General features: G+C 61.4%; 1 protein-coding gene across 1 annotated transcript; it reads right to left on the bottom strand.

The window, feature by feature from the left end:
* Window positions 1–369: 369 nt before the first annotated feature.
* Window positions 370–5,055, bottom strand: BIRC7 (baculoviral IAP repeat containing 7). Its single transcript, XM_070588549.1, has 6 exons — window positions 4,689–5,055; window positions 3,674–3,773; window positions 3,247–3,328; window positions 3,094–3,130; window positions 1,259–1,571; window positions 370–511 (listed from the first exon to the last, which is right to left on the bottom strand). Exons 1-5 carry the CDS (start codon window positions 5,053–5,055, stop codon window positions 1,264–1,266), a joined length of 894 nt encoding a protein of 297 aa, XP_070444650.1. The 3' UTR covers window positions 370–511; window positions 1,259–1,263.
* Between the last annotated feature and the right edge of the window lie 7,957 nt (window positions 5,056–13,012).

Raw genomic sequence — 13,012 nt, 5'->3', positions numbered from 1 at the left:
CCCCAAGGTACCCACAAGTCGATGATAAAAAGGAACGCTGCCCTGCGGGCCACCAGGGGCTTAGTGGATGATCACGAGTTTAGTCTTGGAAGGACTTGAAGAGTCCTTAAAACACTTAAAAGAGAAGAACAAGGAACAGGGGTGCCCTCAAACTGAGGGAGGCTTTGGAAGAATGGCCTGCAATGGGCCTGGTGGGCAGATGCTGCCCTGCTGGTGGGGGGGGGGGGTGCAGCTGGGACCATTTGGAGCAGGGCGGTGGGAGGGGCTGGTGGTTCCAGGACAGAGGCTGCTGTGGGCCATCCGGGGAAAACCCACCACTTTATTGCAATTCTTCAAAAGCAGCTAAAGTAGGTAAAACCACCCCCACCCCCCAGGCCTGGCCTCCGCAGCCCTTCCTCCACCCTGGGCTGTGGTCCGGGAGTTGGGGCTGGCCAGTGCTGGACGCCAGCTCAGTGGTCCTCCACAGGCCCATGGTGTGGTCTGAGGGACAGGGTGCCAGGGCTCACAACACCTGGAGGGGAGAAGATGGATGAGTCAGCAGCTCACAGTGGGCTTGTCCTCCTGGCTGGGCGGGTGGGACCCTCAGCCCCCAGGGAGTTCCTTTCCCTGCCTCTTCCACCCCTAGAAGATTCCTGAGGAGATCTCCAGGCATTTGAGAGCCCTGAGGAGGCCATGGCTCCCTCCCCACCTTCCATGACAATCAAAGGTTCCTGCACCCTCCCCACCCATGTTTCCTCCGGGCCTTGGCTGCCAGGTTAAGATTGCCCTCGGGCAGGCCCAGGCCCTTCCTGTGACAGGGGCGTCGTGTCCCCACATGTCTCCAAAGCCGTTCTATCCTTGGCCTGGCTGTGGCCCTGTACAGCCAGCTGGACAGGAGGCATTGTCCCCTCTGACCACGAGGGAAATCCAAGTGGAGATGTGCCCAGCAGGTGTGGTTTAATGCACCCAGGCAGATGGTCGTGGCCACCCAGGGTGCAGTGCTGAGGACTCAGAGCAAGGGACAAAGCATCAAGGGAAGGTGGTGGGTGATTAGCAGTGTTGGCCAGAACCAGGGAGGGGGAGAAGCAAGGGGCGCTGCCTCCTGCCGTTCGTGCTCCCTGCAACGCCTGCGTCCCCAGTATCAGGATCAAGGAGAACAGGGTGTGCTTGGCGCCACTGTCCAGGCCCATTCTGACATCTCCGAGGCCCACGTGGGGAAATGCCTGAGTCAGGCCAGGCTGAGACCTGCATGTAGGTAGCTCTGTGGCCAAATGCTCACCTGGCCTAGGACAGGAAGGTGCGCACGCAGCTGTCGATGGGGGCCCTGCAGATGGGGCAGAGCTGCAGGTTGGGCGCACACTCAGCACAGACCAGGTGGCCGCAGGGCACGAAGACGACTGACACGGCTCGGTCCAGGCACACCTTGCAGGTCCGCTCCTCCCGCAGGCGCTGCAGCTGCTCCTCCACATTCTGGGCTCCTGGGGGCTCAAGGACCCACCAGTACCCTCTGGGCCTGGGCTTTACCAGCTTCCTCCGAGGGGGTGGGCCTGTGACGCCATCCCCACACCTTGACCTCCACCCTCTGTGCTGGGCTGATGGGGGAGGGGGGCTGGAGCCAGCCCAGAAGAGCCACCCCTCCCACCTCAGGGTACAGGAGAGCTGTGCCCGCCCCCTGGTGGGTCCCCACCCTCACCTGGCTCCCTAGCACCTGACTGGGCCTCTCTTCTGGGCATGGGTGGGTCAGAACCCTGGTGGACAGGAGCTGTGGGCAGTTAGGAATAGACTCTTGGCCTAGGCCCCAGGGGAAAGTGAGGCTGGGCCCAGAGACTGGGCTGGCCAAGGGCAGGATCCAGTTCTGGCAGGAGAGGTGGAAGATCCAGCCCATGCTCCCAGCCCCTTTCCTCCTGCTCCCTCCACAGCATACTAGGACCCCCAGAGCCCACCTCCTTGCCAGGACACTGCCCATCCAGCCCCTCCTGCAGTGGCCATGGACGCTGCCTGCCAGGCACTCTGGGGGCAGTGAGGGAGGGCCGTGTTCAGAGGGGATTAGCAAGGAGAAGTGGGAGGGGGTTGTCCTGGGAGGTGGAGGTGCCTCTGCCCCCACCTGGCCCCGTCCTCTTCCTGGGGCAGGTTGGCCACCAGCTGCGATTTGGACACACTGGCCGGCACCACCAGGTGCCGTTTGGAGCATGGCCCGCACTGCTGGGCACTAGCCCCATGCAGACCACTCCTGGCCGTCCCTAGTGTCTGCAAGGCAGGGTGAGGGGCGCAGGACCAAGGGCAGGGAGCAGCTGGGGCCTCAGGGCCACAGGAGAGAGGCAGACGGCCCGCCACCCTGGCCATCACCAGGGCCCCCTTAACACGAGGACGTCTGCTGTCTGAGCTTCAGTGCCCTGAGCTGGCCGTCATGGCCGCTCCATCAGTGTCTGAGTGGGGCTGTGTTCCACTGAGGTGCAGTGGAGGCTCAGACCCTCTCAGCAGAGAGGCCGTGTCCCCAGAGCCTTGTTCAGAGGTGCCACCACAGGAGGAAAGGTGGTAAACCTGTCACAAAGCCACTATGGATGCTCCAGTACCAGGCGCTGCTCCCACAGTGTCCCGTGGACCCTGTTTAATCACAAATGGGGCAGGCACCATCCCATTTCACAGCTCAGGGCACTGAAGCTCCAAGAGCAAAAGTCACTTGCTCCAGGGTTGGATAGAAGAGCCGAATCTGGACCCTGGAGCCCTGGTAGCCCCTCGGACCCTGCCCCAGAGGCCTAGCACGGGCATAGAGCAGAGTTCGGCCCCTCTGTGGCCTCGTGACTGCAACCAGGTTGGCTTTGGGGCCAGCAAAGCCCACCTCTCCTCTCCACGCTCTCATTGCCCTACCCGGGATTGGCCATACTCATGGTGGCTGCTCAGTGGTAGCAGGGGACTGCTTCGGCCTCACCCAGAGCCCTGGACACACCGCAGTGCCTGCACGCAGCCCTCCATGAAGCAAGCCCAGGCAGCACCCTCATGCCTGGCTGGGCAGCCTTCACTCTTCCTGCTGTCCAGCAGAGGGCATACCCACTGGCCACAGTGCAGGCTGCAGGTGCCCAGGAAGTAGGGCACAGGCCACATGTCATGGCTCACCTGACGGGGCAGCGTCTTCTGGTTCTTCCAATTGATCCTGGAAGGAGCCAGAGAACACCGGTGTCTTGAGTAGACAGAGCGGCAGGGGTGGGGTGGGGAGGGGAGGGACCCTTGGCCCCCAACCCCGTAGCCCTAAGGAGGGGCGGGACTCACCCAGGAGCTGAGCTGGTGGCAACAAGACTCCTGCACCCTGCAGACGAAGTCCCTCCCTTTTGTCTGGAGCAGGAATTCACATCTGAAGAAACCAAGTTCAGAAGCCTGAGGGCAGTGGGCTTGGGCTGCCCAGGCCCCTCACTGTCAAGTTCAAGCCCTGGGGAGCCGCTCAGGCCAGGGAGTGCCTTCTGCTCCGCCACAGGGCCCTGCAGAGGGTGGGGTCCGGGGAGCCTGAGTGGTGAGCATTTGCTGGGAAGGCTGTTTTGGAAGCCACCCCTGTTGAGCATCAAGGAAGCAACGGCAAAAGTGCTGCCCCAGAGAGGCCTCATCCCCGAGACTTGCCACCCGGGGCTGGGGTCGGGAAAGCTGGCCTGTGCCCAGCCCCGGCCTCTGCGCACAACCCCAAGACTGCCGGCAGGACCCTTACCTGGGGAACCACTTGGCGTGCTCAGTCCAGGGGTCATCCCCTCGCTCCCAGCTCTGCAGACCCCCATGGCAGAAGAAGCACCTCACCTTGTCCTGCCAGCCTGGGGAGAGCAAAGATGCGGGCCTTGCCCACGCATGGCCCCTCGGCACAGCCAGGAGCCCCCCGCCCACTGGGCCAGATGTGTCCCCAAGGCTGGGGGCAGGGGCTCCCAGATGGCCATTCTTCTGGGGCGGGGGCCACCTGGGGTGGCTCGTGAGCCAAGGAGGGGCTCCCACTGGCCTCAGCCACACCCTTTGGCCTGTGTTCCCCTCGGGTTTCACATGCATCCTGGTTTTCTCAAAGGAAAAATAGGATTATGATGCCTGGGGCACCTGCCAGGCCTGAGGAGGACGTTTGTGAAAGGAGTAGAGGGCATTTGTGTCATTCACAGAAAGGCAGGTGGGCGGTGGTGGGGCATGGGGGGACCAAGTACCCCCATCACCTCCACCTGAGATGTCACCTCCCCAGAACAGATTCCCAGTGATCGAGAGAAGGGGGACTGTCTGTTGCCAGGCTCATGTCTCCCTTTGAGGATGGGGGCCCCTTGTCTCCACGCCACCCCCTTGCGGCCCTCACCTTCACCTCACCCCACCATGAATATTTTTGTCATTTGGTGCAGAGACTGCAGATCGGGGGCTGCTACAGGCACATCCCACCCCAGACCTCTGAGAGCCTGTCCCTGGACCCCCAGGGGCCCCGCAGACACTCTACACCCCTCTAGTTCCTCCTCTTGGCTCCAACTGCCCCAGCCACTCACCTGCCCCCAGGGTACATCTGTCCTGTGTTGTTCTAGCCCCTCCCCGGGCGCACTTGTCACCATCTGAAGCACATGCTTAGGAGAGACTCCTGGGCTGTGGGACCCCCAACCCCTCTTCATTAGGCCTGGACCCTCCTGCTGTGGGGGATGGGGTCTACGGAGAAGGGAAAGCCCCAGTCCAGAAGGGTCCCTAACGGTCCCCAGGTCCCCAGGGCTCACCGGTGTGGAAGAAGCCAGCGGCAGCTAGCAGCTCGGGTCGTACTACGGCGGTCAGCGGCCAGTGACAGAAGGAGGCCAGCCGTAGCTCCTCAGAGCCCATCCTGGGGAAGGCAGGCCTTGTGGATGGGGCGGCCACGGCCCCTGCTCCCTCCTCCTCTTCCTCTGCCAGGGGGTGCAGCTGGCCCAAGATCTGCCCGTCCACGTGGTCCCGGCCTCCCCAGGACAGGGCTCTGCCAGTGTCCTGGCCCAGGATGCAGCCACACAGACAGTGGGGTCTATGGTGCCCCTGCATGGGGCTGTCACCAGCTGCCTGGTGGCTCAGCTCCAGGCCGCGGCACGAGCACTTAGCCTTGTCCTCAGGCCCCATGGAGCAACCACCAGTCCTGACCAGTTCTGTGTCAGTGATGGGCCCCCGGATGGCCAGTCCTGGAATGTGCCCAGCCAGCTCGCCTCGGGGCTTCTGGCCCCTGGGCCCTGCCTGGGGACAGTGGTGGCCTTCGCCTCCAACAATTGGGAGATGAGGGCAGGCATGGTCCTGCCCCCCAGATGCCCCAGGTTGGGGAGCGGCCGGGAGGGCTGCTGGGGCCCGCCACTTTCTGGAAGGGGCCAGTGTGGCAGCTGATGTCACATGTTCTCTGCAGTGGGGATGTGTCACGGGGCTCCCTGGCAGGGGCCATGGTGGTGGGGGCTGCAGGTCTCCCTCCGCTCCACAGGGGCAGGACAAAGGGGGAGGGGCAGGAGCACAGAGACCCCGCCCCAGGCGGCGAGGGCTACGGCTGGGGCTGGGGCTGGCTCCAGGACCTCAGTGGTGGGGGGGAGGGGTGGTGGCGATGGTGGTGTGTGGACAGGAGCAGTCTACATGCTGTCAGCTCTCAGTTTCTTGGCCTGGCGCCAGGCACAGCCTCTGGAAGCAGAAAGTCCCAGGTGATCTGAACTATGCAGTTAGTGCCACCGGGAGGGGAGGGCCACCCCCTCTTATAGGGATGACCTGGGGTGGCCCAGGATGCAGGGGTGCCTAGTGAAGGGCTAGGCCCAGGCCCTGGAGCCCTTGATCTAGATGGTCTCCTGCTTGGAACCCTGAAGCCCAAAGGGGCTTAAGACATCCCTGTGCCCAGCCTGGCCTGAGCAGCAGGTCTGTGAGCAGCTCTTGTCCTCAGGTCACAAAGATTGGGGGACAGATGGGCCCACGCCCTTCCTGAGATTCTGGGGTAGGTGCTTGGCCTGAGCTCGCCTCTGTCACCCCCCCACCTCCCGTGGCCTTGGAGGATTTGGGGAGTAGGCTAGGAGGGTGAAGCCACACATTGCGAGGTCAGTTTTCCTGTTTGAATTAGAATCCTGAGGCTGCAGTGACCTAGACACCAGGGACATTTGGGGAGAGTCAGAAATTCCAACTACTTGTACCTGCTGCATCAGGCTAGTCCTGCTGCTCAGGGGCGACCAGACCATTGCTGCCATCACCTGCCCTGGGGTGCCACCAGGCTCTGCCTCAGAGCCAGCTCCCCTCCCCAGGCCCGGCTCTGGGACAACCTCCCTGCTACGGGGCCTGGTCAGCCTGGGGGGGCCCTGGCTCCTGGTCTGGGGCGGGGGCTGGGGTTCAGGACTGCACGTGCTCCAGGCCCAGGTCAAAGCTGCTGGCCACATGGGGAGCACCCCTTCTCTGGACGGGCTTCCCTCACATGTGTTCACAGCAATGTGGTCTCGACCAACCAAGCACAGAGGTCCCAGCGCCCCCAATAGTTAGGGAACACAGGTGGTGGGCTGTAACCCAGGGAAACTGGAGCTCCCGGGTGGGCAGAGCCGGAGCCCAGGGACGCAGAGGATCTGGTGCGGAAGAGATGGAGAGGACGACTGGGTGGACTGCGGGGCCCCTGCCCTCCCCATAGCCCCCCAGGAGTGCAACCCTCCCCAACTTCCCCTGAGCAGAGGTGGCTCATCCCCCCGCTGAGGCCCCACACCCTCTCTCACCCCAACACCTCTTCCTTGCTGTTCTCGTCCAGGTGTGGGCACGTGCCTGCTCTCAACTCGTCAGCCTTTGAAAACAAGATCATCAAGATTAAAAAGAGGACCCTTACTCGCTGTGCAGGCCCCTTGCTCACGGTGGGGGCTGGAGGCGGCTAACTGCCCAGGGTTGGCCATGAGACCATGGCCAGGGCCAGGTGGGCAGGGTGGGCTGTGCCACAGCGAGGGTCACAAAGAGGAGCTGGGTAGAAGGGGGTCCTCACCCGAGCCTGGAGCACCCCCACCCGCCCGCTGGCCCGGCGTCGGCCCCAGCTGCCCTCACTCACCTCCTGCTTGGAGCTATGTGAACCCGGCACAGATGGAGCAGCCAAGAGCCCAGGCTCCTACATACCAGCCCACACCTGAGCCTCACTCCCCGGGAGCCAGGGTTGCTGCCTTGCCCTCCAGGGGGTGCCGTAACCATCCTGGCTGCACCGGCTGCTCAACCCTGATGTTGCTAGAGTCCCAGGGAGTCCCAGAAACCCTCTCCTATCCGAGGCCTGAAGCCGCCTGGTTTCCAGCAGGAAATCCCAGTGAAGGGTGTGGCTGGGAAGCCAGGCAGCAAGCAGCAGCCCCTTTGCACCCTGCTTTGCCCACTCCTGGGCTCCCGGGTCTGAGGCCAGGGCCTGGGGGGCAACTGAGGAGGGGCACCTGGACAGCTCAGGGGGTGTGGGAGGGGTGGGGGCTAGTGCAGGAGGCTAGACCCCAGATGGGACTTCCCGACATGTCGGTCTCAGGATATCTGGGCTGTCACCTGCTCTCGGCCCCGGTTCCCCAGTCAGCACAGCGTCCAGGTCACAGAAATACTGGTGATCTGTGGCCACTTCAGCAAACAGCAAGTGTGCCCACCCTCAGGGCCCTTTTGGGAGGTTTCCTCCGGGATCAACCCTCTGCCCCTGCTCCACCCCGACCCTTGGATGGACAGGGAGGAGGATGAGGGTCCCTGGGCGGCGCCTCTGTGGCTGTTCCCTCAGATGCCACTGCTTTGGGGCTGGGAGTGGAGAAGCAGTGTCCCTCACTTCCGGAAATTCCAAACATGCCTTGTTTTGCTTATTACAAAGGGAAGGAAGGAAGCGTACTCTCGCCCACGGGTGGGGGTGGGCAGAGAAGCTGAGCCCCTGAGGTGGAATCTGAGGTCGGACTCCCTGGAAGGGGCTCTGTGCCCGAGCTGGGCGGGCGCCCTCCCCTCCACACCCCGGAGCAGGTGTTCCTCCAGCACGTCCGCGTGTAGCTGCGTGGAGAGCGGGGTGGGGAGGATCACCCTGAAGGGCAGTGGTCACCTCGGAGGAGGACCGGCCTCGGCCTCTGCTCGTCTGCAGCCACCTTTAGAAATTCTAGAGACAAGAAATTACCCATGTGTTGCTTATATAATTAAGTAAATAGAAGTAAGGAGCTTAAATAACATGCTTATTCTGGAAATTTTGAGAATACCCAGAACATAGAGAAGACAAGTCACCATCTGAACCAGCTCTGGGGCACCCCCAGGGCCAGTTCCGGGATCTGACCTTGCCCCGTTCCATGCGACATGTCACCATCGGGAGGGGTGACCAGCCCCGTACGTTTCTTTGCAACTCTCTGTGAATCTATAGTTATTTCAAAATAAGAATCTGAAGAAAGCACCAGCCTCTCCCCACTGAGCGGTTGGCTGTCGCTGCTCTGTGTTTCCTTCCAGACTCGCTCTGTTTACCCGTTTTTCTTACTTAATGTCGCATGTCAGTTTCTGTGAATGCCTTGGATGGCTCACCTCCACAACCTCGGGGGCGCTGTGAGTCTTTACCATGAAATCTCCCTGGTAAGACGATGCCAGATGAGAGATGGTGGGAGAGAGACCTCCAGGGCAGCCTGACAGACGGGACCCACGCAATTTGCTGTGGATCTGGACCAGATCCCCACTCTCCCTGCGAGACTCAGAACCAGCTGGGGTTGCATGGGACCATCCAAACGGAGAGCTCCTTCCCACCACTGTAGTGGGGCCCAGCTTGTCGGGACAATGGCTGTGGGCACCCCTGCTGGGTGCCGTGCAGCCTGTGGACTCCCAGTCTCCTGGCGTGTGTGCTCTGGCTGGCTGGGGGGCTGAAGAGAGTGGCAGGCAGAGCCACAAGAGGCCAGCAGGGGGCACATGGGCCCACTGTGGGCTTCCCACAGGCTACGGCTGGACCCCTGGACCTTAACCTGGCTGTGGGCTGAGTGCAGCCGTCTGGACCACAGCATCAGGGTGGCCCAGCCTGCATCCCCTCGGGATTGGTTTTTTTTTTTTAAAGATTTTATTTTTTTTCCTTTTTCTCCCCAAAGCCCCCCGGTACATAGTTGTATATTCTTCGTTGCGGGTCCTTCTAGTTGTGGCATATGGGACGCTGCTTCAGCGTGGTTTGATGAGCTGTGCTGTCTGCGCCCAGGATTCAAACCAACGAAACACTGGGCCACCTGCAGCGGAGCACGCGAACTTAACCACTCGGCCACGGGGCCAGCCCCAGGATTGTTAAATCAGATTATTTCCTGGGGCATGTGGCCCCAGGCCTGAGCAGGACAACTGGCTTCTCCTCGAAGATGATTCAGCACAGCTGAGCCTAACTCCTTCCTGCCCCTTCCCCATCCCTGGTCCCCCTCAAAGCTGAGCCAGGAGGCTGGGGCGTGGACCCAGGTCATGGCGTGGGGCTTAAAGAGGGAGGAGGGAGGGTGAGCAGCAGCCTTCTGGTCTCACAGCCCTGCTGAGCCCAGGATGCCCACCGGCTGGACGTCCAAAGCTGGCCCTGCTGTCTGTGCACCAACCGGAAACTTGAGAGGTCCCATCTTTGGCCCCAGATCTCAGCTAGGGATCCAGAGTAGTGTTGGGTTCAGCTTCAGGAAGGGCTAGATCAGGGAGCTCACCAACCATGATGCTCCAGGGAAAACAGACCTTATCGGCTGCAAGGGCAAACAGGTACTGCATTTCCCAACTCCATGCAGGCAGAATTTGAAGGGCAAGCAGATTATAGGGGCTCAAAACCTTTGTCTTTCTGTCTCCCCCTCTCTCCTCACATTCCATGGATTTTAAAGCCCATGAGGAAGCACTGTTTGGGGCAGGGGTCTCAGGCTTGGGTCAGACATAGGTTCTGCAGATAACTGATGCCCTGGCTGGGCCCCCAGTGCCCCTACAGTGAGCATGAGGTTCAGAGGAGCCACAGGAGGGAGGGACAGACTACCCAGGGCCTTCAGGGGAGGCTTGGGAGAGGAGGCGAAGGAGGAGCTGAGTGTGCAGTGCAGAGAGCGGGGAAGGGTGTCACAGGCAGAGGGAACAGCAAGGGGGACACGTGTGTGTTGGTCCTTGTGGGGACTGGAAGTGAATGAAGGTGCAGGGCTGTACGGAGCAGGTCATGGAGACCCTGGAGCTGGCCAAGAGGTGCTAGCTGAGCAGTACTGGGCTTACAAACCCGCCCTGGGCCCCCGATACCCTCCTCTGTGGGTAGTTTGAGCCTGAGGTTTGTAGGTCATGTATCGTCGTTGCGCTTAGGACTCTCGGTAGCAGATGACAGAAACTCAGAGCTTCAGCAAAAATGAAATGTGTTGGTCCATGTGACCGAAAGCACAGCGGTGGACTGCTTTGGGCTCAGCTGGCCTGCCCACTTCTCTCTTGTTGGGTCTGCCCTCTCGCTGCGTCGTTTCCAGGCCAAGGTGGCCGCTGACAGCTCCTGTGCTCACAGCAGCATCTTGTCCCCAGAAGCATCTCATCCCCAGAGACCCAGCCGCTGTCCTTGCCTGGGGCTCACAGGCTCTGATCAGGCCAGGTGAGGTGCCCACCCTCAAAACACAGGGACTGAGGGGGCCTCCCCGAAAGAATAGCAGGATGTGTCACTCTACAGAATGGGGTGATGCTGGCATGAGAAGAAGCAGGCCAGTGGCTAATCGGGGCAGCAGGAGAGGCTTCCTGGTCCCATGACAGTCGCTCCAGGCCCCAGGTGCTCCGCTTATCTACAAGGGCTGTGGTGTCCAGCACCACTCTCCTCACTGGCTCCCAGGCCCCGGCAGGCGCCAGTCCTCTCTCTAGGGCTGGTCCTGCTCACCCTCACGCCTGCCCCACCTGCCTGCCCTTCCCAGCACCTTTCCAGCCATCGAGGCCCCTCTCTTTTGGGCCACCTGCAGCTCCTGCTGTGTCTCTGCACGGCCTTTTCACGTTTACCCCTCTCCTCCCTCCTTGGTGCTGCCCCCTCTTTTTCTGGTCACAGTGGCTCCTGTGGTCCCCCTTCTTTGTGAACTTCTGGTGAAGAGTCCTTATGGCATCTTGGGGCCCCTGACCCGGGATTGGCCTCACGGCATTCCTCATGCACTCAGATGGGCTGGTGCTCAGGGTCTAAAGCTCTGCTGTCGCCATCCTAACATTCTCAACACTTTTGTCTTTGAATTTGTGTTTTGTGAGGTGACATCCAACAGGACAATGGGGCAAGTCTCGGGGGCCTGGGGCCCCCCTGTACCTCTTCCCCTAGGACCAATTCTTGGCCGCCCACTCCCCAATGCCCTGCCCAGTGACCTCGGCCACCCAGCCATCTCGGCCCCGCTTGCCCCAGCAGGGGCCTGGGTGTGAACATGGAGGGGCAGCGAGGTGCAGGTATGGGCTCAGGGTGTCTAGGAGGGTCTGTGTTCCACTGTGAGCATCCCCTGCCTGAGGGAGTGCGATATTAAATAGCAAATAATAAACACAAAGGCAGGTCCAGAGAGAGACAGTGGAAGGAAGGAAAAAGCCTCTTCCTGCTTTTTGAACAAGGCACTACATTTTCAGCCAGCACTGGGCCAGGCCTGCTGGGCCCTCCTGGGCTTGGAGCTGCCCCCTTGGTCGCCAAGTGAGGTGCACTTCTCCTCATGTGAGCAGCACAGAGTGCTTTTGCAGCAGCCTGCATCATCCCATTGTCAAGGTCGACACGACCTGAGTTGGGACAGCCCTGTAGGGCGACAGTCCCTGCTGCTGCATCAGCCACCAGGCGGGGCGCGTCGCGTCCTGCTCCCACACCCACGAGACATCCGGGCCCCGGACTACCGGCATTGTCTCTGGGGACAGACAGTGGTTCACTACTGAGGCAGAAGATGCTCTTGGCAAAGTGGAGTTAAAACACTTTGCAAGTGTGGCTCCTGGAGAAGCAGGGAGGGAGCCAACCAGCCGCAGATCAGCATCTGAGGGTCGGGGGGCTTCAGGGACCCTCGCGGAAGTCATGCAGGGGGGCAGAGCTGAGGGGTGCTCGCCAAGGTCGGGGCAGGCTGCTGGGCCCTGGGAGCTGGTTCAAGTCCTCCAGCTGGCCGTGGATTAGCTCTGTGGCCTGGACCAGTTCTTTAACTTCTGGGAGGCTTAGCTGCTCCAGGAACCCAGAAAGGCTTCTAACTCAATAGTCTGCTCTCTACTATTAAATCATGCATCTCCCACAGGCTGAGCTGTCTTCTCAGCACTGCACTCGGCAGTGGACACAAGCAAGGCCCAGATGTGGGGAGTTGCCCTTCCGGTGTGCGGGCAGCTGCCTCTGTGCCTAGGCTCTGGGTCCTAGCTGGCGAGCGTCTGCCCATCCTGAACCTCAGTTCGGGACAGGCCTCAGAGCCTTCCCGAGGCCAGGCCAGCACCCCTCCTGGCACAGACTCCGCTCTGATCCAAGGTGATGTGTTTACCCCTGTCTTCCTCCCCACCAGGTCACCGGGCAGCATCTAGCTCATTCTCTGTCACCCTGCATGCCTGGCTCTGGTGCACAGCGGGTGCTCAATGAATGCTGATCCAGTCCAGCCACTGTGCAGGCTGTGCAGGTGTCCTGCCACCGGGAGCTCCACAGGACAAGACTGTACCCCCAGTGTCCCACACAGGCAGGGCTTGTAACAGGTGCTCAATTAACACTTACGGAATGAATGACCCGGTGACTTATTTAAAGAGAAGAGGTTTTAAAACTCCTCATAGGAATCACAGGAAGCTTTTCAATGTTACTCCGGGGGGGGGGGGGCGGGAAGGGGGAGCAAGAGGTGCCCTGAGAACTCGAGCAGGTTTTGTGGGGATGAAGCAGCTCCAGAGAAAGCACAGAGAGGGAGGTTTCTGGAAGGAGGCTGCTGACCAGGGCCGAGTCCTGATTTAGTTGACGAGGTGACCGGGGACCCGAGAAAGGGTTAATGGGGAAAGAAGGGCACTGAGCGTGAGTGGCTGCTCCGCTTCTTCGCCTGTCGGGGATAAGCACGCGGGTGCCGTTGGCGCCCACACCGGGCCGGCCAGGGCCTGCACGCGATCCCCGGGCCTGCCCGCCCTTGTGACCCGCGGCTGCAGCATCACCGCCGCCGCCGTGGCGCAGGCGCGAGGCCAGGCAGGTGCACCGCGGAGCAGGTGCACA

The sequence above is a fragment of the Equus przewalskii genome, chromosome 21 (genome assembly GCF_037783145.1).
Source record: "Equus przewalskii isolate Varuska chromosome 21, EquPr2, whole genome shotgun sequence".
NCBI lineage: Eukaryota > Metazoa > Chordata > Mammalia > Perissodactyla > Equidae > Equus > Equus przewalskii.
Note: the sequence above shows the minus strand (reverse complement) of the source record. Positions and strands in the feature narration are given on the sequence as shown.

Coding starts and splice junctions, on each gene's coding strand:
- BIRC7 (XM_070588549.1), bottom strand. CDS start 5,055: ATGGGGCCTGAGGACAAGGCTAAGTGCTCGTGCCGCGGCCTGGAGCTG. Junction 3,774..4,688: donor CGCTGGCTTCTTCCACACCG/GTGAGCCCTGGG, acceptor TGCTCTCCCCAG/GCTGGCAGGACAAGGTGAGG. Junction 3,131..3,246: donor GCCACCAGCTCAGCTCCTGG/GTGAGTCCCGCC, acceptor GGCTCCTTCCAG/GATCAATTGGAAGAACCAGA.